This window comes from Taudactylus pleione, unplaced genomic scaffold (genome assembly GCF_031769625.1).
Source record: "Taudactylus pleione unplaced genomic scaffold, aTauple2 ptg000205l, whole genome shotgun sequence".
Lineage (NCBI taxonomy): Eukaryota > Metazoa > Chordata > Amphibia > Anura > Myobatrachidae > Taudactylus > Taudactylus pleione.
The window spans coordinates 5,417,471-5,443,659 of record NW_028284607.1 but is presented as its reverse complement, the minus strand read 5'-3'; the positions used below and the strand labels follow the sequence as shown (position 1 = coordinate 5,443,659).

At 44.7% G+C, this 26,189-nt stretch overlaps 1 protein-coding gene across 1 annotated transcript in view; it reads left to right on the top strand.

The window, feature by feature from the left end:
- Positions 1-10,215: 10,215 nt before the first annotated feature.
- Positions 10,216-26,189, top strand: part of UPB1 (beta-ureidopropionase 1) — a 33,762-nt gene continuing 17,788 nt past the window's right edge. The window contains exons 1-5 of the mRNA XM_088477967.1: positions 10,216-10,578; positions 10,867-11,038; positions 12,528-12,615; positions 17,692-17,786; positions 24,006-24,167. Coding sequence (XP_088334093.1) covers positions 10,478-10,578; positions 10,867-11,038; positions 12,528-12,615; positions 17,692-17,786; positions 24,006-24,167 — 618 coding nt within the window. The 5' untranslated portion in view covers positions 10,216-10,477. The remainder of the gene's footprint in view (positions 10,579-10,866; positions 11,039-12,527; positions 12,616-17,691; positions 17,787-24,005; positions 24,168-26,189) is intronic.

Here is a 26,189-nt window from a genome sequence, read left to right as displayed (position 1 = left end):
GAAACTGATATATATATATATATATATATATATATATAAAATTATGACCCAGTCCGTATAGGACAAAGAATCCAGCACACCTTTTCAAAAATAATCTCCACGTGTTTAATAAAATACCATCATGGTAAAGTAAGCCATCTTATCAATATAAATACTCAGCATAATTCATGCAGAATTCTGGCCTCCATATGAGTGTGTGGGGAGCCATGCTCACAAACCCACTTGGTCCCGACAGCTGTTTCGTCTTGCCTTCCTCAATGGACTGTCACTAACTCAATAAATCGAATAGCATAAATACCCTTTAACATAAATATTCAAGCGCCTCACCTGTGTCATCGTGACCGCCGCGTCACTGGCATCAAGAAACTCGTGCCTCAGGAACAAAGTACAGCACCACGGCTATACCGCGTCGCGCCGGTAGTGACGTCACTCAGCGGAACCAACGTGCAGTCAATGTAATCCTGGGAATTGGAGTTGGTTTGTGAGCATGGCTCCCCACACACTACTCATATGGAGGCCAGAATTCTGCATGAATTATGCTGAGTATTTATATTGATAAGATGGCTTACTTTACCATGATGGTATTTTATTAAAGACGTGGAGATTATTTTTGAAAAGGTGTGCTGGATTCTTTGTTCTATATGGACTGGGTCATAACAATTTTTTTGTATCCTGGCACCCGGATTTATTTATTAAAGTATTGAGTGCGTTCCCCAATTTTATATATATATATATATATATATATATATACACACATACATACATACATACACACACACACACTGGTTGAGACCTGAGTGGGGGAGGGGGAGGGGGCTTACAAATTTTGCTATGGGGCCCACAAAGTTCTAATTAAGCCCCTGCTTCTGTCACAATGAAGCTGTAAGTTTGTTTTGTATGCACCTCTATATGAGGTTCATATACTCAACTTGTGTCTTTTTGCCTAACATTTATATATGTTCAGTTCAGGACTAGAATTTAAGAGCTTTTGGCTCAAATGTGTGGAAATAAACAAAAAAGTTTAATTAATTGCCATTTTCAATTTAGCAGCTAAATCGCGTCAGTGTCTACAACGCGAATGCCATTATATTTGTCCCTTAATTTGCGCATATGATTCTTTTTATGCTATTTTTCCTACTGTATCAGCAACATTGGTATTATTACAGTTATTGTTACATTTAGTCATTTGTGTGTGTAAAATGTATAAAATAATTTAATTGCTAAATAGCAGGAATATAACAGTTCTATAACAAAAAAGTGTCTCAGCATTCAATGAAATACTAAATAAGGCCGCATTAAGTGCAATTGTAAAGCAAAGAGACTGTTTCTCATAGAATTTTTTTGCTACTGCAGATGCTGCCAAAGCCGCACTGCTTACGCCAGCGATTGGTTAGCGATGGCGGTCTCAGAAAGGATTTATTCAAAAAGTGAGTGACAGGTAGTCAGCTTTTGGGGGCGGTAACAGGGGACGGGGCTATCAGGGCTGATTTCCGGTAGTGTCCTTTTGAGCCTCTGTGAATTCGTACACAGCTGAAGAGCATAGGTTTGCTCAGAGGTTCGATGTGCGACTGATGTTCCTGCTTTTGTATGTAAGTGGTGGATATGAGATAACAGAAGTGCGTCTCTTAGCATATTTTCGCAAGTCCGCTGAGTACAGGATCGCAGCAGCGACAGCCATTGTGTACATCTCTGAATCAGACATATGGAGTCTGTGCCTCCTCTGCTGTATGGCACTCTAATGTCATTGAATGAATATCAGGAGGCCTGGCTGTAACACTGTACAGCTGGAAGGAGATGACATCTGAAAATGACTACTATATGGACTGTGCCAGGACTCAAATGATGGAGCTTGTTGCCCCCTGCTGGTGAAATGGAAAATAGATTTTAGAGTATATAAGGGTCATTATGCATTTAATTTTGATCACAGCTACTGCAAACACTACGCACGTCCATAAAACATTGCACATGGTCAGCAACAATGCTCAGGTAGGGTGTGTCATTTATGTGATATTTCATAGGTATTAAGTAGCTTTATGCGTGCCATGAAAACATTCCCCACAATACTACACCATCACCTATAAGGGCCTGTTTCTGATTGGAAAGCAGTGGCAGCCGTGTGTGCGTTTTTTGCCACAGGCGTGTCTACGTCTTTATGCTAATACTGCTACAAAGCTCTTCCCTGATGTACAGCAGTGTGTGTGAGTGTGCAAGGACTGAGCCGTCCACTCTGAGCATCTTAGGAAGTGGCAATCATGCTTGGTGGGATCAAAACTTCCACCAGCCCTAACCTAGGTGCAGATTCTCCATCTGAGTGTGGCCTCCAATGTCAGCGATTAAGTGAGCGAAGCTGCCGGTGGGCGTCTCACTACATCTCCAGGCAGCTACAGCATTATCATATTTCCGCACAGCAGCTGTGTATGGGACCCCAGAGAAATCCTGGCAGGGTCTATTGCAGTGATACAGCATTAGGAATTGTTTCTCTATGCAGCGATACATAATGGATGTTACCGCGGGGTCTTGGCAACTAGACCCCAAAGTTACGGCTATGAAGCTTATTTAATGAGACTTAAATAGAAGCCATATTCTATTATGCGTCAGCTCTTTGTGATTTTTGGACAAGCTGAGGAATACGTGACCCAAGCACCAAAAGGGGACATTTTACTCACTATTCAAAAATACTCTACTAATTAAGCTCATTGTACAGCTTTGGGGGAACGTTTCATGGAAAATCCTTTTAAGATCAAGCATATGAGGAAAAGTTAGAGCAAAAACACTGCATCCATAATAGGTTTCAGACTGCTAAACCACAGACGACATCAAGTATTTTACTATCCCAAGAGAAAACAAAGACTTTTATTATAGTGCTGCTTCATATCAGAGTCATGATATTATGCAAGAATAATAATACACTTAAAAATTCTCTTCACTTACTGGCGGATTTATTAAAGACCTATACTTCCCCGTCTTTTTTAGGTCTATTAATCTACACCCCACAAAACAGTTTAGGTAAATAAATAAGTGCATTCACATACGCCTTCAGGATAGCGTAACAAAAGATGTTTTAGCTCGGCGGAATAAAAAAAAACTCTTCAGTACATTTCATGCTGATATAAAAAGTACTGCAAGGAAAACCTGTACATAATTGCTCATTGATAAATATGACAGGTGCAGGAGAAATAACAGAGGTTTCTATTAAGCACTATTTGCTTCAGCTGTTTTCCTGCAAGTTCCAAATGTAAAAGCATAATACACAAAATGCTGGGTTTATTTTTGGAGCTAATAAACATAGCTAATAAACATAGCTAATAAACATAGCTGAAAACCCTCCCTTGTGACACCATCTGTGAAGTAATAGAAAGCATATGCTACATTATTGAAAACACAGATCCATCAATATGATTCACAATATTTTGCAGTTGGGGTGGGACCAATGTGATGCTAATGGCACCACCACAGCCCCCAAATATGCCTGTTGACTCCCCAAATGGGATTTCCCACATAGGAGCAGCAAATAGGATGCAGGTAAGTAGTGTATGGGACATACTTACCTACACTCCCACAACATCTGTGAGACAAATTTCAAAGAGTTCCATGGACTCTGTTGGAGCAGCTCACCCTCCTGCCTCTGATTTTGTTCAAGAGCTGACAGTCATAGGGGCTGACAGTCATCATCGATAAATGGCCTGGTAACCATGCGGAAACACTAGTTTGTTAAATGTGTTAATTAGAATGACTGTAAACCAAACAAAATGTGGCATAAAACAAACTCAAGCTTATATGGCAGGTGAATTGTTTAAGGAGTATAATTAAAAAAAGGGATTTTATATGTGTTTAAGAAATCTAATCAATGTTTATAGAAAAAAAAGGCGATAAATTGACAGAGAAAATATAAATGCAAAACAAGTTTCTTAATGCTGCCCATCCACTAGGCGATTATACCTAGCGATGGAGCGATAACGACGGTCGTTATCGCTCCATCGCTTGGTAATCGGCCGCAAATCGGGCAGTAAAAGGTTAAAAACGACCAGTGATGCGCGCGCCTGCTGGTCGTTTTTAACATCAATCATCGCCCGAACATGACAGTCAACCTGACGACCGCCGTCAGGTTGCCATGTTCGGGGATGATTGATCTGCATACAGTGAACGTCTGAACGTTCAGTGTATGCAGTTCACCCCGCGGGAGACGATGGCGTCGTAATTGTGCCATCATCACCCACATCGCCTAGTGGACGGGCAGCTTAAAACAGAAATAATAAGAGAAATGGTGATAGAAGGTAAGAACAAGTGCAATCTTCTGTCAGATTTGCAATTCCAGGATTTACTTAACACAAATTTGACGGAGATTTGCACTTTAGACCATACATGCCTACTCTCCCAGAAGTCGCAGGAGGCTCACGATTTTCTGGGTAACCTCCTGCATCCCCGGGAGAGTAGGCATTTCTCCCGCATACTGCCCACTTCCTAGTGAAGTGGGCAGAATGGGGAGAATGTCCGTGGTGATCGCGGGTCCCGTGTAGGGACAGGGCTTAATGATACGATTCTAATAGAATCGCATAATTTAGATCCGTCCCCTATTTAAATGTGTGCCAATCGCGGCAATTTATCGTGAAGGGGGGGTGTTTAATGGCGCGAATTGTCAGGCCCCGGCTCAACCCACCTGCTTCTAAAAAAAAAATAAAGTGGGCAAGTATGCTTTAGACGCCAATAGAACATCAGACCAATCAGAACCGTAACTAGACTTTTTGGTGCCCTGTGCAAGGAAGAGCATTGCCCCCCCCCCTATTTTTTAAATAGGGACATAAGACGTGCCCTGAGGGCCATGGCTTCATGGGGAAGGGCCAGGGAAGAGATAGGAGAGGCCAGGAGATGCTGGGGATAAAAAAAGAGGAAGCTACAAGTAAGAATGATAATAAACAGAAAATTGACAGGTCCAAACAGCACCCCCTGCCCTGCGCCATGGCACAGATCGCACCACCCTAGTTACGACCCTGAGACCAACTGTCAATTATTTAACATAGACAAGAAAAACAGACTACCAACTGACAGGTGAGTTTGTATCTAAAAAGAGATTCTATATGTCCAAGCATCTCAGGTAAATGGGAAGCACTGAAAAACTTCCTGCCGCCATATTTTCTACAGCCACATTGCAGCAAGTGGTTCTGCCCTTTTTTATACATGATGAGTATACACCAGCTAACTGAAGTGACCCATTAGGACAGGCATGTCAAACATGCGGCCCGCGGGCTGCATGCTGCCCGAATAAACATGCTGCCCACACCCCTGCCACGATCGGAGCTCAGCTCCGATCGGGCAGGTTATACTTTATTTAAAGCTGGCAACGCTGGTCTCTAAAACGATCATGATGATGGCTTCAGAGGCCAGCCTTCCCAGTGATGCAGCGCGCGGGTGACGTCACCCGCGATGAGAGTAGCCTGCGCCTGCCGCTCTGGATCTAATTAGATCCAGTCAGCGGCAGCGTCTACGCGGGACGGTGGGAGTGAAGACGGAGTGGACTGGAGCGGTGCCCATTGGCCATCGTGAAGAAAGGTAAGTACTTCACAGGTGAGTGGGGCCTATTCTATACTGGGGGGGGCACAGCATAAGGGGCATTACTGGGGGCACAACATAAGGGGCTCTGCATAAGGGGCATTACTGGGGGTCTGCATAAGGGGCACTACTAAGGACATTACTGGGGCTATGCATAAGGGGCACTACTAAGGACATTACTGGGGGCTCTGCATAAGGGGCATTACTGGTGGCACAACATAAGGGGCTCTGCATAAGGGGCACTACTAAGGACATTACTGGGGGCTATGCATAAGGGGCATTACTGGGGTCTCTGCATAAGGGGCACTACTAAGGACATTACTGGGGGCTCTGCATAAGGGGCATTACTGGGGGCACAACATAAGGTGCATTATTGGGGGCACTGCATAAGGGGAACTACTAGGGGCTCTGCATAAGGGGCACTACTAAGGACATTACTGGGGCTATGCATAAGGGGCACTACTAAGGACATTACTGGGGGCTCTGCATAAGGGGCATTACTGGTGGCACAACATAAGGGGCTCTGCATAAGGGGCACTACTAAGGACATTACTGGGGGCTATGCATAAGGGGCATTACTGGGGTCTCTGCATAAGGGGCACTACTAAGGACATTACTGGGGGCTCTGCATAAGGGGCATTACTGGGGGCACAACATAAGGTGCATTATTGGGGGCACTGCATAAGGGGAACTACTAGGGGCATTACTGGGGGCTCTGCATAAGGGGCAATTACTGGGGGCTCTGCATAAGGGGAACTACTAGGGACATTACTGGGAGCACTGCATAAGGGGCACTACTAGGTGCATTACTTGGGGCTCTGCATAAGGGGCACTACTAGGAACATTACTGGGGGCTCTGCATAAGGGGCACTACTAGGGACATTACTGGGGGCTCTGCATAAGGGGCACTACTAGGAACATTACTGGGGGCTCTGCATAAGGGGCACCACTAGGGACATTACTGTGAGCACTACTAGGGGCATTACTGGGGGCACTGCATAAGGGGTACTATTAGGGACATTACTGGGGGCTCTGCATAAGGGGCACTACTAGGAACATTACTGGGGGCACTACTAGGGACATTACTGGGGGCTCTGCATAAGGGGCACTACTAGGAACATTACTGGGGGCTCTGCATAAGGGGCACTACTAGGGACATTACTGTGAGCACTACTAGGGGCACTACTAGGGACATTACTGGGGGCTCTGCATAAGGGGCACTACTAGGGACATTACTGGGGGCTCTGCATAAGGGGCACTACTAGGTGCATTACTGTGAGCACTACTAGGGGCATTACTGGGGGCACTGCATAAGGGGTACTATTAGGGACATTACTGGGGGCACAACATAAGGGGCATTGCATAAGGCACTGCATAATGGGCACAAATTCAGGGGGCATTGCATAAGGCGCACTACTACAGGGGGCACTGCATTTATAATAATAAACCTTTCAAAATTGCATATAAGACATTTTTTTGTTGCGACCCACACACTCTTAAGACCTTGAATATTCGGCTTGGTTGGTATTTTGAGTTTGACATGCCTGCATTAGGATCAGCACCTTCCTGGGGTACAGCAGAGCCTACACAGGCCTTGGTTCTTCTTTGAGCGAATATACCTCAATGCAGTGTTTGATGGCAAGGTCATACAACCAGTGCCGGATTAATGCCGGATTAAAGCCGCAGCCTATATCCCAATCTAATGTTCTGGAGGGACACGGCTACCCTTTTTACACCGACCTGAAAATCCCAAGTTGATGCATGTGAACACGCTTCAACCCGGGATTGTTATCGGTGCAAACGGATCCACTCAGGTCCAGGGACCCGGGGATACAACTCGGGCAGCTTGCAGGGTTGGCCACGGGTCGTTCCCGTGTCACCCTGTAGTGTAAACTGCGCGATCGAGGTCACGATGACCCGGATCGTGCCGCATGCTGCCCTATTGGCCGGCTTCAGTGGCTCTTGTTTGTTCATGCAGGAACTAGTTAGATTTATTGGCTTCCCTGACTCTTTCCGGGTGTTGAGTGTGATTGGGTTACTAACATTTCACCTAAGGTTTGGTCCCTCTGTTCTTTAAATGGCCCTGTTTGCTTGTTGCTATGCAGAGTTGGCAAACATTGACGCTTGTTATTAGTAGCCCTTATTAGTTATTAGTAGCCCTTATTAGTAGCACCAGCATATTCTACAAACTGTACAATCTGGGAAGAAAATGTAAACATATCAGGATTAACAATTTTCTCTTACTGTTGTGTAAGTCTAAAATTTCTAAAGAACATCTCATCAACAAAGCTACAAGATAGAGAACATATTTCTAGCATTCATGCTGTAAATCTCCTGGAGTGAAACGTATCCTTTAAATATATTTTTAATTCGTTTTTTATCCAAGGTTACATGGAGGCAAAAAAGTAATATGGCTGGTCCAAATTCACTTAGTAACCACATTTAGTAGGGAGAAATATTCAGTTTCCACATGTTTGTAAAGCATACTTGCTGACATTCAATAATCTCCCTCTGAAAGAGCCAAGTGATATACAAAGTCTTGATTTGCAGGAATGTAAAGCAGGGAACGAGACCATGATGATTAACTGTATATCGTATTATCTAGCCTACAAACTGGATGCAGTCAGGTAGCTGACGGTCGAAATGCCGACCGCCGGTTTCTCGACTGTCTAATCTCGGCAAGGTACTAATGACAGGTGTCGAAATACTGACACCTGTCATTAGACCTATGCCAGGAGCCCGACGCCCGGCACACCGAATGAATGCAGGCCAGGTGTGTACAGGCGGGTGGGGGGGGGGGGGGGTAGGTTTTAGGGCTCCAGGGGGAAAAATAGTTTTACTTACCCTCACCGGGAGGGTTAGGCTAGGGGAAGGGGGGTTAGGATTAGGCACCCCCGGTGGGAGGTTAGGATTGGGAACCCCGCGGGAAACTTAGGGTTAGGTTGCGGGGAAGAGGGGGGGTTAGGTATAGGCACTTAGAGGGGGGTTAGGCACAGCCATGCGGCCGGCGGTATTACATACTGATTCCCTACAGTCTGCCCACAACAGAATGAATGCAGGAGGCTAGTCCACTCTCTCAGAAGTCTGGGAGAGGCTCCAGGAAAAGTAAATAAGTATGCCAGAGGTGTGAGGAGGGTATTGAGGGCCTGATTCAGACCTGCTCGCAAGCGGGTCGATTGTGAGCCAGTGCGCACGCGCGGCGTGCGTAAGCCCTGGAGCGAGTGCAAAAAGCACTCGCTCCGGTGCTCGCAACAAACAGGGCGGCTGTCGATGTTGATCGACAGCTCGCCCCGTTTTGTAGGCGGGGAGAGGGGGGTGGCTGGGGAAACAGAGGCGTTCCTGCAGGAACACCTGCCGTTTCTGGGCGGCCCTACTGACATCACTCGTCATGTCAGTAGGTGGACTTCCTGCTCTATTAGAGCAGGAAGTCCACTGGGGCTTGCAGCAACGAGACCTTACCACAAGGGTCTCGTCGCAAGCCTGACGGTCGCGACCATCACCTGGCCGCTCGCATAAACTGTGGGTGGTAACCCACAGCTATGCGAGCGGCCAGGAGGCCGCAACTAAAAAAACAATCGGCTGCCCTGATTCAGAGCGAGCGGCTCTGAATCAGGCCATGATTTCCTGGGCTGGAGTTTGTTGGAGGCGCCCAGATCAGCTGCTGAAAGGGACAGCACACAGTAATTTTTCATTTTACATTCTGGAGGGGATGTGGCCACACCCCCAGGAAAGAGTTTTAACAACCTGAGGGTTGGGAAACAAGAATCTGTTTCCCAGATTGTCAGGTATACAATTCATGGTAATAGTCAACTGGGACTGGGAGGATTCAAAAAATATATATTTTGATTCCCTCTAATACTGGTAAAGAGGGTGATGTTTGATCCTGCAACGTACTAGGCGGCTATACTACACATTGGCACTGGGAGGCATCACAGCATTCTGGCATGTAAGGCATAGCTGACTGTGCAATGGACGCACAGATATTGGAGAATGACAAAACTAAAAGGGGTACAGTGTAAAATGTGCAATATTACACAGCGCAATGTATCCTAAGCTATGCCTTTTATGGTAATTTACCAGAATATGTCTAACCGTTGTAAATTACTTTCATTAGTCTATTCAACTGTATTCTACAGATCATTGATTAATTTAGTCAAGTGTTCTTAAAAGTAAAAGATGGATGCAGAAAAAAATGCTTGTGCCCACCTGTTACCTGTGACTCTTCCTTTGCTCAAAATAACTTAATACCTGGATTTGCAAGTGGGTGACAAACCTGCTCTTTTTTAAAATGGCGTCCGTGTAATTAACAAGTGCCCACAAATGTTTCATTTGGCTGAGAATTTTGTGGTAAATCATTACAGAGGACAAACTGAAAGAGCTCATTCATCTGCTCACCAGATCACAGCAACACCAATAACCTGTGCAGGTTCACATAACTGCAGCTCACAGAGATCTATCCAAAAAAGGTCAACGGTGAAGTACTAGTGATACCATGCACTGCAGATATGTAACACAATTTACATTACACAGCCATGATGAGACCAGCCGGCGTCTACCACTAGCAGCATTCTCACTACTGACACCCTTGTTGTACTGACACGTTTAGCACAATCACTATCCTAGAACTTAGCCTGGCCTTACCTGTTACAAAAACATAAATGTATGTTACTGGAATGTACAACGGCACTTTATTACCAATAACAATACTTTCAGCGCTCCTGTAGGATCACCACGCAAAACCCCCTGACCCTCGGGCAGCCAATGACCTGTCTACAGTGTGTGTGTGCCTCAGTAGTGGGCGTGGCCGTGGGCAGCGGAGAGGGCAGAGTACCCTGTCACTCCGATCACGCCCCCCACTCACAATTTTCTGGTCTCGTTTTGCTCTCTGGTGGGATCAGAGACAGTCACAGGTCCCCCGGCCGCTGTCACCATGTCCGGAGAGTTGAAGTCTTTGGAGGGGTTACTGGAGAAACATATCCCGCCAGAGGAGCAACGGGAAGTCTGGAGGGTCCTTTATGGGAGAAAACTTAGGTGAGAGAGGGAGTAACTTTGTGTGTGAGAGCAAATATGTAATCACTTCATACATATGAACAGTGTAATCCTATGCATCATATACCAAAGATGTTCGTGGAACAGTAATTTGATTGTAGGACTATTGACTACTTCAAAGGGGAACTTAAGAAAATTATTAATAAACTGATAATTTACTACAATGGGGCTGGTGATGTTACAGTAAATTGTTGAAGCCACAGAGCTTTATGATTGAGGAGGACCAGATATAACCCTTTTGATACAGTAACTGTCTCATGTATCCTCTAGGAGTTTGGATCTCCCCAGTTGTGCTCTGAATGCTGCCTCTCATGGGGAATTTGAATTAAAGGGATATATATTTGAGGCTGCTACAGAGCAACTGAGAAGCCCTCGGATAGTCCGGGTAGGATTAATCCAGAATAAAATCCAGTTACCAACTACTAGTCCAGTGATGGAACAGGTATGTTATTCATCTAAATGTATGTTTCCAGCTGCTGTGCTGTTACTGCAGAATGCGCTATATGGGGGTGGTTCAGTAGGTGCACATAGGCAGCTTTGCAATTATGGTAATGCAGCAGGAAGCTCAGTTACAACAAGGGGGCTGATTCAGCATTGCACGCAAGTGCAATGCTGAATGCAGAGTCCCGACTATGGGGAATCTGTGCGTGCGCAGGACCCATTCTGCGAGGGTGCAGAATGGGTCCTGCGTAATCGCACACAGCCCCTTCAATGCCTCTGCCTGATTGACAGGCAGTGGCGTTTAAGGGGAATTACAGGGGCGGCGGACATTCCCGGAAAAGGGGGCGTGTCCGCCCCATTTTCCGATAGTGGCAAGGCCAGGGACTGCATAGACGGACGTAGTTTCCTGGTCTCGCACGCCGGCCAGTCTCAGAAAGCTGAGGCTTACTCAGCTGGCTGGTGGCCCTGTACCATCCACCATCGCGACCTCCTGTTGCATTTGCATATTTGCAAGGACGGAATTGAAAGTTGCCTGCGTGCAGCTTTGCAATTCTGTCTGCTACTGAATCACCCCCAAAGAGGCCAGAAAATCTCCATCAGCCGACGGAGATCCTGGCCTCTTCCCTCCTCCCCAACGGCAAATGGAGGTGTGACGCCGCCCCCACCCGCCCACAAACAGCAGCTGACTGTCAATCACGCAGTACGGATCAGGCGCCTATGCAGATTCCCGACCATCAGGAATCTGCGTTCAACAGTGCACATACGTGCACTGCTCAATAGGCTCTGTGTGTTGTTAGAGCAGGGAGGCGGGTTTTCATTGAAGAAAGTCCAATGTTCATTGCATTGCTGTGTAGAAAACTGGAATGCGTGAGAGAGCTGTCAATGGTCAACCAGATGGGGAAATAAAATACTAAAGGAACAAAACCATCCTCCTCAATTGGGAACTGTGGAACAAAAAAAAAACAAGTATTAACCTAGCTTATAACTGTTCTATCTATCTATCTATCTATCTATCTATCTATCTATCTATCTATCTATCTATCTATCTATCGTTGGAGAAGTACAGCGCTGGCTGCACAGACTGCTGTGTGCCCAACTGGAGTATCTAAGAGACGCTCTGTCGACACTGCAGTAGCGATCCTGCCAGCAGGGTGCTGTTACATTCAACCTGCTAGCCAGAAGCAAGGGACGTGGCACAGTGACGGTGCCGCCCACAGACCCCTACGCTTTGTGCAGTGGCACTGGTCGCACACCCCTAGTTGCGGCACTGCATCTATCTATTTTTTACATCTACATTATGATAGCACTACCAACTCTCATTGCTGATCATAGCACTAACATTCATCTTGTACTGATTCATTTCACTCCTTTAGACAAAGTGAGCGCCTGAAGATTGCCATAGTTGAATATATGTAATGACATGACTCTGCCACAAAAGTGAATTTAAAGAGCGCAGTATTACATCATGTGTATTGTACTTATACCAACAGGTCAGTGCCCTTCACCGGCGCATTGCTGAGATAGTGGATGTAGCAGCCATGTGTGATGTGAAAATTGTCTGTTTCCAGGAGGCATGGAGTGAGTACTGTGGTGATTATGGTACAAGTACTAAATCCAAGTACCTACCCACATAAAGCCTACTACACCCTACCAGAAGTTCCAGTCATTCAGATACAAATCACTGGCACCTCCAACTATGTGCTATCCCAAATTACATATCATGCAGTACTAATATACGCTGCAGTATCATTGTGCTTCACAACCCAAATACACTCACATGTATATTATATAATAAAGAAAGGCATAGTATTTAGAAAAGAAGGCACTCAAAAGAGACTTTAAAATAAAACTTATCTTATAAAAAATAAATTTTGGGCCACGACACTATGGGCCTGATTCAGTATCGATCACAACTACGATTACGCACACAATCGGCTGATTCTTGCGTTCTGCACATACGTATGCATCGCAGTGTGCATATACGCAAAGACTCCAATGGGATCGGGACTGCGATCGCAGTGACTACGCAGACCCATCGCAGAGTGATTGGTGACGGGGGGTGGTCGGTGCATCGCAGGCATGCCAGGGAGTTTGAACCCCGTTGCAGGGGCGTGTATAATTAAACATTGCGATGCCATATGCAGCTTGGCCTTTCACAGCGTGCGATGAGGTTAGCAATTTCTGAGTAAGGTCAGACGTTGTACAAGTGTGCATGAGGCTGCGATTGTACTCGATGTTACCGATGGTTTCGCAGTCTTGCTAAGTATTACGGATTTGTGTAAGATAAAGGAGGTGTCCCTATTTAAGACTGCGTATGGCATTAATATATATATATATATCTCCAAGAACAACTTGCAGAGTAATGGCACTCGGAGACAGCAAAAATGTTATGTATATATTTGATCAAATGTTTTGAAGGCATTAGCCCCGTCATCAAGACCATACACACAGCAGTATAAAAACACAAAACAACACTACCCCATACTTATACCCCTTAAATTATTCAGCCCAAGACTCTTCCCTGCACCCCTGTAAAATACAATATTAATTCTCTCATTACCATTAACCCCTAACCCACCGCCACTTTTGGGTTAGAGGAATAACCCTGGGACTGGTTATCCCCCACAGAGGTCAACCCAATTTTTTTTGGGGGGGTCCCAACTTTCTATGGTATTCCAGCCCTGGACTGACCAATTTGGGGATGATTAACATTATGGGAGAGTGACCCCCCCCGCTGTGTATTTTCCTGCTATAGCTTTACCCCCCTGCTGGTTCATCCCAGTGCTGGTTATTGGAAACAGGGTGAACTCAGACCTGGCTCAGAGGTCCGGAGGATGGATTTTGAGGGGGACCCCACACATTTTTTAAAAATGTAACCATTTATTATATGCATCCATAACATGCGATATCCAACATTTCCTGGATTATGACTTTTTGCCTCGTTTTGAGAACCAAATTTGTTTGGAGGAGCATGTCATGCCATGGTTTGACTCAGAACACCCCAAAATTTGGTTCTGTTTTCTCAGAATCTGAACTACTCATCTCTAATTAAAAACCACTGACAGGTAAAGTGAATAACACTCATTACAATGGCAGCTATCAAGGGATGGGTTATGTTAGGCAGCAAGTGAGCACTCAGCAGGGGCGTATCTATACTTTGGCCAGGATGGCACTTGCCAGGGGCGCCGGCCGCCAGGGGGCGCCACCTGGCAGTGCCACCATAGCAATAGATGCGCTCTGCAGTGCTGTGGACAGATAGGTTATGGTGTGCTGGGCACCCGCTGGAAAGGATAGGTAGGCAGGGTGCGGGTGGCCACAGCCACACTGAGTACAGAATGCTGACCCGGCCGCTTCTGCAAGTTTTGTTTGCCGGGTGCCCGCTGCGGTGTATATCAGCGGCGCACCCGGCTGTCCTCACTTGCTGCTGTGAGGGTTGTGTATATGGATCCCCTTCAGTAGGTACATCTACGGAAGGGGATCTGTCCACAACCCTGCTGTGAGCTCTGCTCTGCCTCCCTCGGCTCCCGCATGGTGCAGTGACTCATCTCCCAGTGTAAGGGATCGAGGAGCTGTTCTGCGGCGCGGCTCAGCACTGTGAGGTTACAGGTCAGTCTCTTCTTGTTAGTGTTGGCAGGGTAGGGGGTGGTGGTGTGTGTGTGTTATTAACAGGTCAGTGACAGTCTCTTGTTAGTGTTGGTTGGGTGGGGGTGTGTGTGTTTGTGTTAACAGGTCAGTCTCTTGTGTGTGTGTTTGTAAGTATGTTGTGTGTATGTTATGTGTGTGTGCATGTATGCTGTGTGTGTGTTGTAAGTATGTTGTGTGTATGTTATGTGTATGTGCATGTATGCTGTGTGTGTGTTGTAAGTATGTTGTGTGTATGTTATGTGTGTGTGCATGTATGCTGTGTTTGTAAGTATGTTGTGTGTATGTTATGTGTGTATGTATGCTTGTAAGTATGTCATGTGCGTATGTATGCTGTGTATGTGTTTGAAAGTATGTCATGTCTGTATTTTATGTGTGTATGTATGCTGTGTGTGTTTGTAAGCATGTCTGTTTGTTATGTGTGCATGTATGCTGTGTGTGTTTGTAAGCATGTCATGTGTGTATGTATGCTTGGAAGTATGTCATGTGTGTATGTATGCTGTGTGTGTGTGTGTGTTTGCAAGCATGTTATGTGTGTATGTTATATGTGTATTTATGCTGTGTGTGTGTTTGTAAGCATGTTGTGTGTATGTCATATATATATATATATATATAATTAATGAACACCCCCCCCCCCCCTACTGTGTGGTAGGGGAAAATGCAAGAGAGAGGGGGGGGGGCGCTGTCCCTTAGCTTGCCAGGGGCTCTCAGACCCCTAGATACGCCCCTGGCACTCAGTGCTTGAAGTTGATGCATTGATAGCAGGTTAAAAGGGTAAAGCTGGCCACACATCTAAAGATTATCTGTCCAACCAGCCAACTAGTTGATTGGTTGGAATGAAAATCTGGTAAGGGATGAAAGCAAATGACAATCAGCAATTTGCTCCCAAAAGCCGGAAAATGGACAAAAACTGTTGTTTGAACAAATTGTTTAGATCAAACATTTAACAAACTTGTCTGAATGACCATTTTCATCTGTTTTCTGGTATTTAGAAGCAAATTGCTGATCATCAGTTACTCCCATACATTACCAGATTTTCATTCCAGCCAATCAACTAGTTGGCTGGTTGGACAGATTGGGGGAGATGTAAGAAGCCGAGAAGCGGTATAAGCACACGTTATGTGCGCTTATACCGCTTCTCCCCGATGTATGATCGGGGGTCTGGGCGGTAAATGACAGGGGCGCTATGCGCCCCTGTCATTATCGGCGCTGCTGTCTACAAGATAGCAGCGCCGATAGCCTGGGTCATGTACGAACGGTCAGATGCCTGACCATTCAGCCCGCTGTAGCTGTCGTTATCGACAGCTACAGCCTGGCGCTGCCCTATCCCCACAGCAGGGACAGCGCTGTCCCTGCTGCCGGCTCCAGGATGCACGCAGGGATCTCGCGATACTTGTGAGATCCCGCGCATGCTCAGTGGAGCATGCCGGGAGAGAGGCACAGGGCATCAGCACTAGGCTGATGCGCTGTGGTCTCTAGCGGGTAGCGCCGGAAGGAGGCGTTAACGCTCCCTTTCTCTGGCCGATGAGATGTTCTTACATCTCATCAGTAGTGCTTCCTGCTTCGCCTCGGTAAAGAGGCGAAGCAGGAAGCGTCATAGCGGCACGTTAAGTGCCGCTATCATACATCTACCCCATAATCTTTAGATGTGTGGCCAGCTTAAGGATCTGAGCGTCTTTGACAAGGGCCAAATTGTGATGGCTAAACGACAGGTCTTGTGGGGTGTTCCCAGTATGCAGTGGTTAAGTACCTACCAAAAGTGGTCCAAGGAACGACAATAAGTGGACCGGCGATAGAGTTATGAGCAGATTGGCCGTATAACTCACGGGAATATTCCTGTTAGGCTGACTGGGCCGCCTGTCATATGCAGTCCTGCACCCAGTAGTGCTTCACCCTTTTTATATGATAGGCAGCCCGCTGGCGCCTGTCAGTGGCCTGACCATGGAGGAGCTCCGATCTGAGATCGCTAGAACAGACTGTCCTCTCGCAAAATCAGTCTTCTTTCCGCCACTTAGTAGATTGTGTCACGCCGCTTTGGGCAGGGCCTGTGAGCAGATCCCAGCTGCAGCTGCTGGAGCAGATAGAGGCCTAGGGGCTGCTCAGGAGGGTGCTGTGGATGTGCGCGGGGTGAGGCATGCTATCTACTGGAAGAGCAGCAACACCAGGTCAGTGCTCTCATCCCCCATACACAGCTGAATTTCTCACAGTGGAAACATAAATAATGTGCTATCTTTTAATAATGCAGTTGCAAATTTTATTTTAGAAAGGGTATGCCCTAGGTTCACTGATGAATTTTGCACTGGTTCAACTTAATACTTGGGCAGAATACTGTGCAATAATGAATGAATATCCCAGAAACATAGCACACTGTTGCTTTTTCACTGGTTTATTCCCCACTAAAGCAGCCTGTGTTATTTAGGTCAGAGTTAGCCTTGGAATATGCAGGTGATTGTGTAACATGCTGTTATACTCTAACACGTTGAACCTGCTGTGTATAGTGCTAGGGTTCAAGGAGAGACTCCTAAATCTGGTTTTGTAATGCCAATAATATTTAACAGTTGCACTGTTCTAAAGCTCACACATGTACTGTACAAATGCATGAAGACGATCTCACGCTTTAGTGTTGCGTTCTCCTAGCACATTTCATGCATTGCGCTTTTCTTTTGTACTGCTATCTTATGTTAACACATTTAAAGTAGGTTGTGCTGCACTTTAAACGTGACATTAAAATTTAGGAACGCATTGGTGAGAATAGCACCAATGACTCTTATTTGTCTCATTTTATAAAAAAAGTTGATAGTTATGAACAAGCTATTAAATCTTTGTACTTTGTAAAGAACAAATAAATAGAATACAAATGGAGAGCTATTGGCAATGGTAATGGATACTGTCGATATATGTTTACAAATCCCTAGAATATCTTTTTTTAATCAACATGTTCTGCGTTTTCACACTTTACAATATCACCTACTGACCTGGGTAAGTCCTAAACTCTACACTGTATCCTTACAGCCATGCCATTTGCTTTTTGTACAAGAGAGAGGCTGCCGTGGACAGAGTTTGCCGAATCGGCCGAAAATGGAGTCACTACCAAATTCTGCCAGGAGGTAAAAACATTACTGACTACAACTATCAGATCACTAAATAACGATGTAAAGATCTTTATTTTACTCAGTCATATATTTTAAGCCTGTGACATTCTAATACAGACATGTCAAACATGCGGCCCATGTGCTATTTAAACCTCTAATCTGGCGGGTGACAGCTCTAATAGCCTTGATAAAGCTGTGAAAGCGAAATGCACATTGGCGTGTGTCGTTTGCTGATCTAATAATGATAAAAAATCATGTATATGTAAATATTGAATGTGTGTGAGATTAGGAAATATTATCAGTGATACGCAGCAAAATAGAACTTGTCCCAGCACCTAATAACCCTTTTACACCAAATAAATAACCCGGGTTATTGCCAGGTCGATCTGAGTTAAGGCTCTGTGTGAACGGTTCCCAACAAAAAACCCAGGTCGATTTACCGGGCAATCTTACGCGGGTTGAGAGCTGGGTTGAAAACGGGTTGTTCCCGGGTCATGAGGCAGTGTAAACGGATGCTACCCTGCTTATTTGACCCGGCTAGCTCCGAAAGATGCTGATTGGAGCTTTTGGGGCATCGGCAGATGATGTAATTTGTCAGTGCCCTGCAGAGAGAGACGCACATGAAGCCATCGCTTGCCTGCCTAACCTCCTGCACCACAGCAGCCTGACCAGCAGCCACAAAAGCAGGCAAGACACACAGCCTGCCACAGCCAGAACTGCAGCCTGCACCACAGCCTGACCAGCAGCCACAAACGCAGGCTGATACACAGCCTGCCACAGCTAGAACAGCAGCCTGTAGCAATGCTGTAAACAGTCCCCACCCCTCTCTTTTGCTGCCTTTTGTGACCATCTTTGTCAGACCTTAAAACAGACCATTTTTAATGACTTCTATAGAGAAAAGCAGGGATTACCTGGGTTCAGTGTAAACGGGGCAAACAGAGGAATAACCCGGGTCGCGTTGCAGTGTAAACAGGGTCTGAAGCCGAGTTCGACCCGGGATTGACCAGTGTTCAAATTCCAGGGTCGGACCCAGGATTTTGGTGTAAAAGGGGTATAACTAATGGCCGGCATGTGAGCTTATGGGGAAAAAATGTATATGCAAATGGCTTATCAGTAATGCCGTTCCCGGCATCAGATTTGCACTGCAGCAAGACGGTCTTTGACTAAACCTAGAACATATATGTGGCTCTGTTTGTCCAGACCTGGATAGTTTGGTAGTTGATGTGCTCCCATATACGGAGGTAAAACCATTAATCATTGCAGTAAGAGCAGGAATTCTTATACTGCCGCACTACAAGCAGATTATACGGCTGGTAAATGATATTGTTGTATGGCTGACTATTCCTATTTAAAGAAAATACTATGTGAATAATAAATGTTTAGAACATTAAATCTAAGAAATTAGACTCTGGAATAAATAGCAGCTGTAATTTACTGCACAATTATACTGACTCTGGGCTCTGACTCTGAGAGGAGAGAAGAATCATTAGCCTGCCATTTCCACATGAGGAGTCTGGCAACAAATGTATCTATGCCTAAATTCTTCAGGATACAATAACTACAAGAGATACAATTGATTATATCAAGTAACTTGAACATTATTAGGCCTTCTCATTTAGAGATTAACTCAGTAAATGCCATATATACCTCTTTGGAGTGTTTTATCTATTATACCAGTGTGTTAACAATTGGGAGTTTGGCAGTAAATGTATCTGTGTTGAAATGATTAATGATACAGATATCTAAGATATCATTTGGATTATTTAGTAGCCAGAACACTTTTAGGCTTCTTCACTTAGGAATAAATTCAGCAAAACAACATTTATACTTATTGGGAGAGATATATAATTATTTAAAAGTCTTTTGACTTTGCAGGGACAAGAACACACATTATCCAAATAATATACTGATAAATATAGACAGCATACAACCTTGTTTTTAAATCTATTTATTTATTTTTCACGTAATAATCTTTCTATCACATTATTATTTTGTTAATTAAAATCAATTTTAATATTTCGCTTTTTGAAGCCCTAACTTAAGGGCATATGTATTAATGGTAAATAATAAATAACAATGTGTAAATAATGAAGCAATAAATAGCACAAATACAGTGCAGTGATATTCATATTAAATAAGCAATTATTAGTATTTGTATATTATATGTTGATAAGCCCGATTAATAGTTTTTAATAATTTAATAAAAATTTTAATATTTTATTGTAAGAAGAGACCTGAGTGCACCCACATTTAAGTTGATTCCTTTTTCACTATATACACATACATTCATTTTTTTAATCAATGGGTAGCACCTACCTACAGTCAGGTGCATAAATATTTGGGATATTGACAGAATTTTCATATTTTGGCCTCTATTCACCACCACAATGGCTTTGAAATGAAACAACCAAGAAGTGCTTTAACTGCAGACATTCAGATTTAATTTGAGGGTAATTACATCCAAATCAGGTGAACGGTGTAGGAATTACAACCGTTTCTATATATGCCTCCCACTTTTTAAGGGGCCAAAAGTAATGGAACAAACTAAACAATTCTAAATCTAACTTTCACTTTTTAATACTTTGTTGCAAATCCTTTGCAGGCAATTACAGCCTGAAGTCTAGAAAGCATAGACATCACCAGACGCTGGGTTTTATCCCTGGTGATGTTCTGCCAGGCCTCTACTGCAAATGTCTTCAGTTCCTGCTTGTTCTTGGGGCATTTTCCCTTCAGTTTTGTCTTCATCAAGTGTAATGCATGCTCAATCGGATTGAGGTCAGGGGATTGACTTGGCCATTGCATAACATTCCACTTTTTAGCCTTAAAAAACTCTTTGGTTGCTTTTGCAGTATGCTTCGGGTCCTTGTCCATCTGCACTGTGAAGCGCCGTCCAATGAGTTCTGAAGCATTGACTAAATATGAGCATATAATATTGCCTGAAACACTTCAGAATTCATTCTGCTGCTTTTGTCAGCAGTCACATCATCAATACATACAAGGGAACCAGTTCCATTGGCAGCCATACATGCCCACGCCATGACACTACCACCACCATTCTTCATTGATGAGGTAGTATGTTTTGGATCATGAGCAGTTCCTTTCCTTCTCCATACTCTTCTCTTCCCATCTCTCTGGTACAAGTTGATCTTTGTCTCATCTGTCCATAGGATGTTGTTCCAGAACTGTAATGGCTTTTTTAGATGTTGTTTGGCAACCTCTAATCTGGTCTTCCTGGTTTTGAGGCTCACCAGTGGTTTACATCTTGTGGTAAACCCTCTATATTCACTCTTGTGAAGTCTTCTCTTGGTTGTTGACTTTGACACATATACACCTACCTCCTGGAGAGTGTTCTTGATTTGGCCAACTGTTGTGAAGGGGTTTTTCTTCACCAGGGAAATAATTCTTCTGTCATCCACCACAGTTGTTTTCTGTGGTCTTACGGGTCTTTTGGTGTTGGTGAGCTCTCCGGTGCGTTCTTTCTTATTAAGAATGTTCCAAACAGTTGATTTGGCCACACCTAATGTTTTGCTATCTCTCTGATGGGTTTGTTTTGATTTTTCAGCCTAATGATGGCTTGCTTCACTGATAGTGACAGCTCTTTGGATCTCATATTGAGAGTCAACAGCAACTGATTCCAAATGCAAATGTCACACCTAGAATCAACTCCAGACCTTTTACCTGCTTAATTGATAATGAAATAACAAGGGAATAGCCCACACCTGTCCATGAAATAGCTTTTGGAGTTGATAGTCCCATTACTTTTGGCCCCTTAAAAAGTGGGAGGCACATATAGAAACCGTTGTAATTCCTACACCGTTCACCTGATTTGGATGTAATTACCCTCAAATTAAATCTGAAAGTCTGCAGTTAAAGCACATCTTGTTTGTTTCATTTTAAAGCCATTGTGGTGGTGAATAGAGGCCAAAATATGGAAATTCTGTCAATGTCCCAATATTTATGCACCTGACTGTAGATCTTGTATACATAGTCTAAGAAAGTAGTGAAGACTAATGGCACAGCCATAGGATTACTCTTTATTCACTTATATACTAAATCTAAACTGGTGCAGGATTTTCTTCACATTCTATAATAAACATGCGGCCCATATAAACATTTTATACATATATTATGCGGCCCAGACCTTAGCCCTTCATTCACCTCTGCTGCTCTGCTCAGCCAGCCTGGCTGCCGTGATCGGAGCTCTGATCGGGCAGTGTTACTAGTTAAAAAAAATCATGGCTGACGGGGGAGCTGCTGCGCATGCCCACCCGCAGCAGCTCCTCCCATAAGCCTTTGCAGAACCATCAGTCACCACTGATGGTTCTGCCTCCAGCCCGTCTGCAGCTTTCCCTGCGCACACAGCAGCCCTGCACAGTAACTTGCAGACAGAAGTCAAGAACAGGAAAACAGGAGCCAGTGCCGTCATGCCAATTCTGACTGTGTGGTCTATTTACTAAGTAGTGTTAGGAGAGTGAAAAGTGATAAGGTGCCAGCCAATCAGCTCCCAACTGTCATCTCACAGGCCGTGTTTGAAAAATGACAGTTGGGAGCTGATTGGCTGGCACCTTATCACTTTCTTATCACTTTTCAGTCTGTCTTCTAACACTGCTTAGTAAATAGGCCCCTGTGTCACGGTAGTGTGACATGTGTGTGGGGAAGTGAGCAGGGGGGAGCTGGAGTATATATCATTTTGTGGGGAGGGGGTCTTGAGTATATTACCAGGGTAGGGCTGGTGTTGTGGAGCATATTATGACAAGGCAGATCTGATGCATATCATTATATTATTATGCCAAGTGGGGATGGGGTCTAGAGCATATTATTGAGAACTTTTTTTTTTTCTTGCGGCCCACACACAAGACCTTGAATATTCGGCCCGGTTGGAATTATGAGTTTGACATGCCTGTTCTAATACATAAAAGGTCAAATTTGATGTTTAGTTATGTTTGGTGTATTATATAATTACGCTGTAAGAAGATAATTGTAGTGATCAGGGTTTGAAAATGCCTTTACTTTATTCCCAAAGAGAGTTAAAACATACCTTCCAACAAGTCTTGGGGAGTTTGCTTCAATTTATTATTATTTTAATTTAGTAAATAAATGGACCCGACATCTGAGGGTCACCTCAGCCACTCTGCACCCTCTTGTTAAACTTAACCCCGCCCCCCACATCGTTCCCAGTCCTCTTTTTGTCCCATAGCAGTGGCACACGCGTGCATGTCACAGCTAATGTGCCCTGATCGCTGTGGATGATATGGCTCGCAACGTGCAAACGTGCAATTTTATGGTACTAGATTTTTATTGTAGCTTGCAGTTCCCTTGTTATTAGGAACTGAACTTGGATAGGGCAATCTATGGTCCTGTAATTTACACAAGATTATATTTTACACAGGGAAGAAGGCTGCACTGTTATTGGGGTAATCCTTCTTTACCTAAGTTATGCTAGTGGTCCCCACATATAACTGCTCCCACTCTGTCTTAGGGATGCAAGAGATAAATGGGGTGCTACTGCTGGCATCCATCTGAGGCATGTGCTCCCTTTTGCCAGTTGTTACCTATATTTCCACTGAGCAATGACTTTTTAATAAATACAATATAACATCAAATAAAGCCAGTAGAAGACCTTAATATATAGTCAAAGGCTGTGTATTATGGAGCTGAATATTGCACTAGAAATTACTGGAGTATTTATATTTAACCTAATTATGTTCTTGATGCTCTTTCACTCTTTTGCAGCAGTTACCACATTAGGAGGGAGGTAATAAACTGGTAGGTAGACTGCAGAAATCCTCTGTATGGTTTGAATGATTCATACACAGGGGCAGCGTCTCCATATGTCTCCGTATCTGAAATCTCTGCAGAATTTATTTTCCCCTGAATAAGATGACACTTACCTCATTTTTGCTGATCTCGGAGAAGGAGATCCAGAGTGCTAATGTGGGGTGTGTGGTGACATGATTTGCATCATTACTGTCTTACCGCACCACAAAATGCTGGGAGGAGCATAATCGCCACGCCCCTCCCCCTTTCTGACATTTGAGAGTCTCCCAGACAGGAGCGTAGGTGAGTATATATAAGATTCTGTCAGGGCACTGTACTAAAGACAGGGGGCGAGCTGTCTGTACTGGAGTGGGGAGGGAATACTTTATTTTTTAACAGAGTTGTAGTGGTTTATTCTATGAGCAGTGTATTTTATCTCCCTGGTACATTACACAATATTGTTATTGTTATTTTCAGCTTGCAAAGAAGCACAACATGGTTATTGTGTCTCCTATCTTGGAGAGGGATGAGACACATGGAGGCACACTGTGGAACACCGCTGTGGTGATATCAAACACAGGCGCGGTTCTCGGTAAGAGCCGGAAAAATCACATCCCAAGAGTTGGAGACTTCAATGAGGTGAGACCACCACACACTTTAGTAGGTTTTCTACAACTCCTCAAAAGATAAGTAAATAAATATTGTGCATGCTGGCGCTTTTAAGTAAGGTTTTCATGTTATTACAGAATTCTTTAACCACTTGCTAGGCGTGGTTGCATCTGATGCGACCAGTCAGAAACGCCCACTGGAAGATTATCTTTCACCACCTCTGACCCCTTCGATCCTCACCCAGTGGCAGGTTTATGACACCAACCTCCTGGGTGCTGTAATCGTCTGTAGCCGCTGTCAGTAACACACGGGAATGGGAGATCTCTTCTCACTCTTCCTGCTTCATAGACACTCTGGATGCTGCAGTCCTGGAGCCACTCTCCCAAACCCCTGTGCCTGCTGGTTCGTGCTGCACTTCACAGCTGAGGTAACTCTCTCCTCTCCGCTGCGCTGGGGGCTCCTGCACTGACTGTCTCTTCAGTAGAAAAACGAAACAATGTGTACCCAGCATTTTCTCGCTAACAACGGGATCCGGCGGGGGTCCTGGCATCGGCAAGTGCATACACACTTGCCCATGCCTGGAGCGACGGCGAGGGCCATGCTGTATATGGCAGCATGGCCCCCGCTGACAATATCGTCTGTCGGACCTACATGCAGATCCGATGGAAGATGTCGCTGATGACGCGCGGGAGCGTGCATCGTCAGCGACTTAGCCGGTACACGCTGGCCAATGTGGACGACATATACTGTAGTCTAGTGCAGTGGTTCTCAAACTCTGTCCTCAGGACCTAGTCTAGTGCAGTGGTTCTCAAACTTGGTCCAGGTCACCCAGCAGGTGCACAGGTGTACTCATTACTCACTGACACATATTAAAAGATCCACAGGTGGAGCTAAGTATTTCACTTGTGTTTCTGTGAGGAGACCTGGAAAACATGCACTGTTTGGGGTCCTGAGGACAGAGTTTGAGAACCACTGCACTAAGATGTTGTTATCTGGTGATCATCTATGGTCACCAGAGCACACCCCTGCACTACAGAAATCATTGTGAAGTCCAGAGATGGAGCAATATATGGGATGGGTACAGGATGCCAGCACTCAGTATCCCGGCGGTTAGAATCCCGACGCCGGCATACCAGACAGGGTTAGAATGCCAAGACTTGGTCAGTATTGTAACCCCCCCATCCCTACCCCTAAACCTCTCTCCCCGGTGCCTGACCATAACCTCCCCCCTAATGCCTAAATCTAACCTCCCCTTCCCCGAACCCTAACCCTCCCCCCTTAGTGCCTAACCCTAACGATCCCCCTCCCCCCAACCCTGCTATTTACCTTTGGGATTCCGGTGGTTAGGATGCCGACGCCGTGATTCTGACAAGTGTCAGGATGCCAGCACCGGCATTCTGAGCACCATAATGTCCGTGGTCCGGATATTGACCGCAACCTGAACAGATCTCCCATCCTGGCTTTAATAAACTCAGGGCCACCATTATGTGAAAGAGTCCGTTAGTGGTTGTTGTCTTGTGAGGAGAATTATAATGCTACTTTTTAAGAAATAGAAAAAAGTTAAACGTCTTTGAAAATAGAACAAGGTCTAATTTGTGTAGGCACTGTATGAATGATTATAAAAAGGAAATTGATACCAGAATATGCGCGTTAGCTGCTAACTGATATTGATATTAGAATTCGACCAGCCCAAAAAGTGCCAAAACAGGATCAGCATAAAAGGGGTCATCTACCAAATGGTATATTGGTGAGATACAGTGCATCCGGAAAGTATTCACAACGCTTCACTTTTTCCACATTTTGTTATGTTACAGCCTTATTCCAAAATGGAATAAATTCATTTTTGTCCTCAAAATTCAACACATACCTCATAATGACAACACGTAAGAAACATTTTTGAGATTTTTGCAAATGTAATAAAAAATAAACAAGAAATCACATGTACATAAGTCTTTGCCATGAAGCTCAAAATTGAGCTCAGGTGCATCCTGTTTGCACTGATCATCCTTGAGATGTTGCTACAGCTTAATTGGAGTCCATCTGTGGTAAATT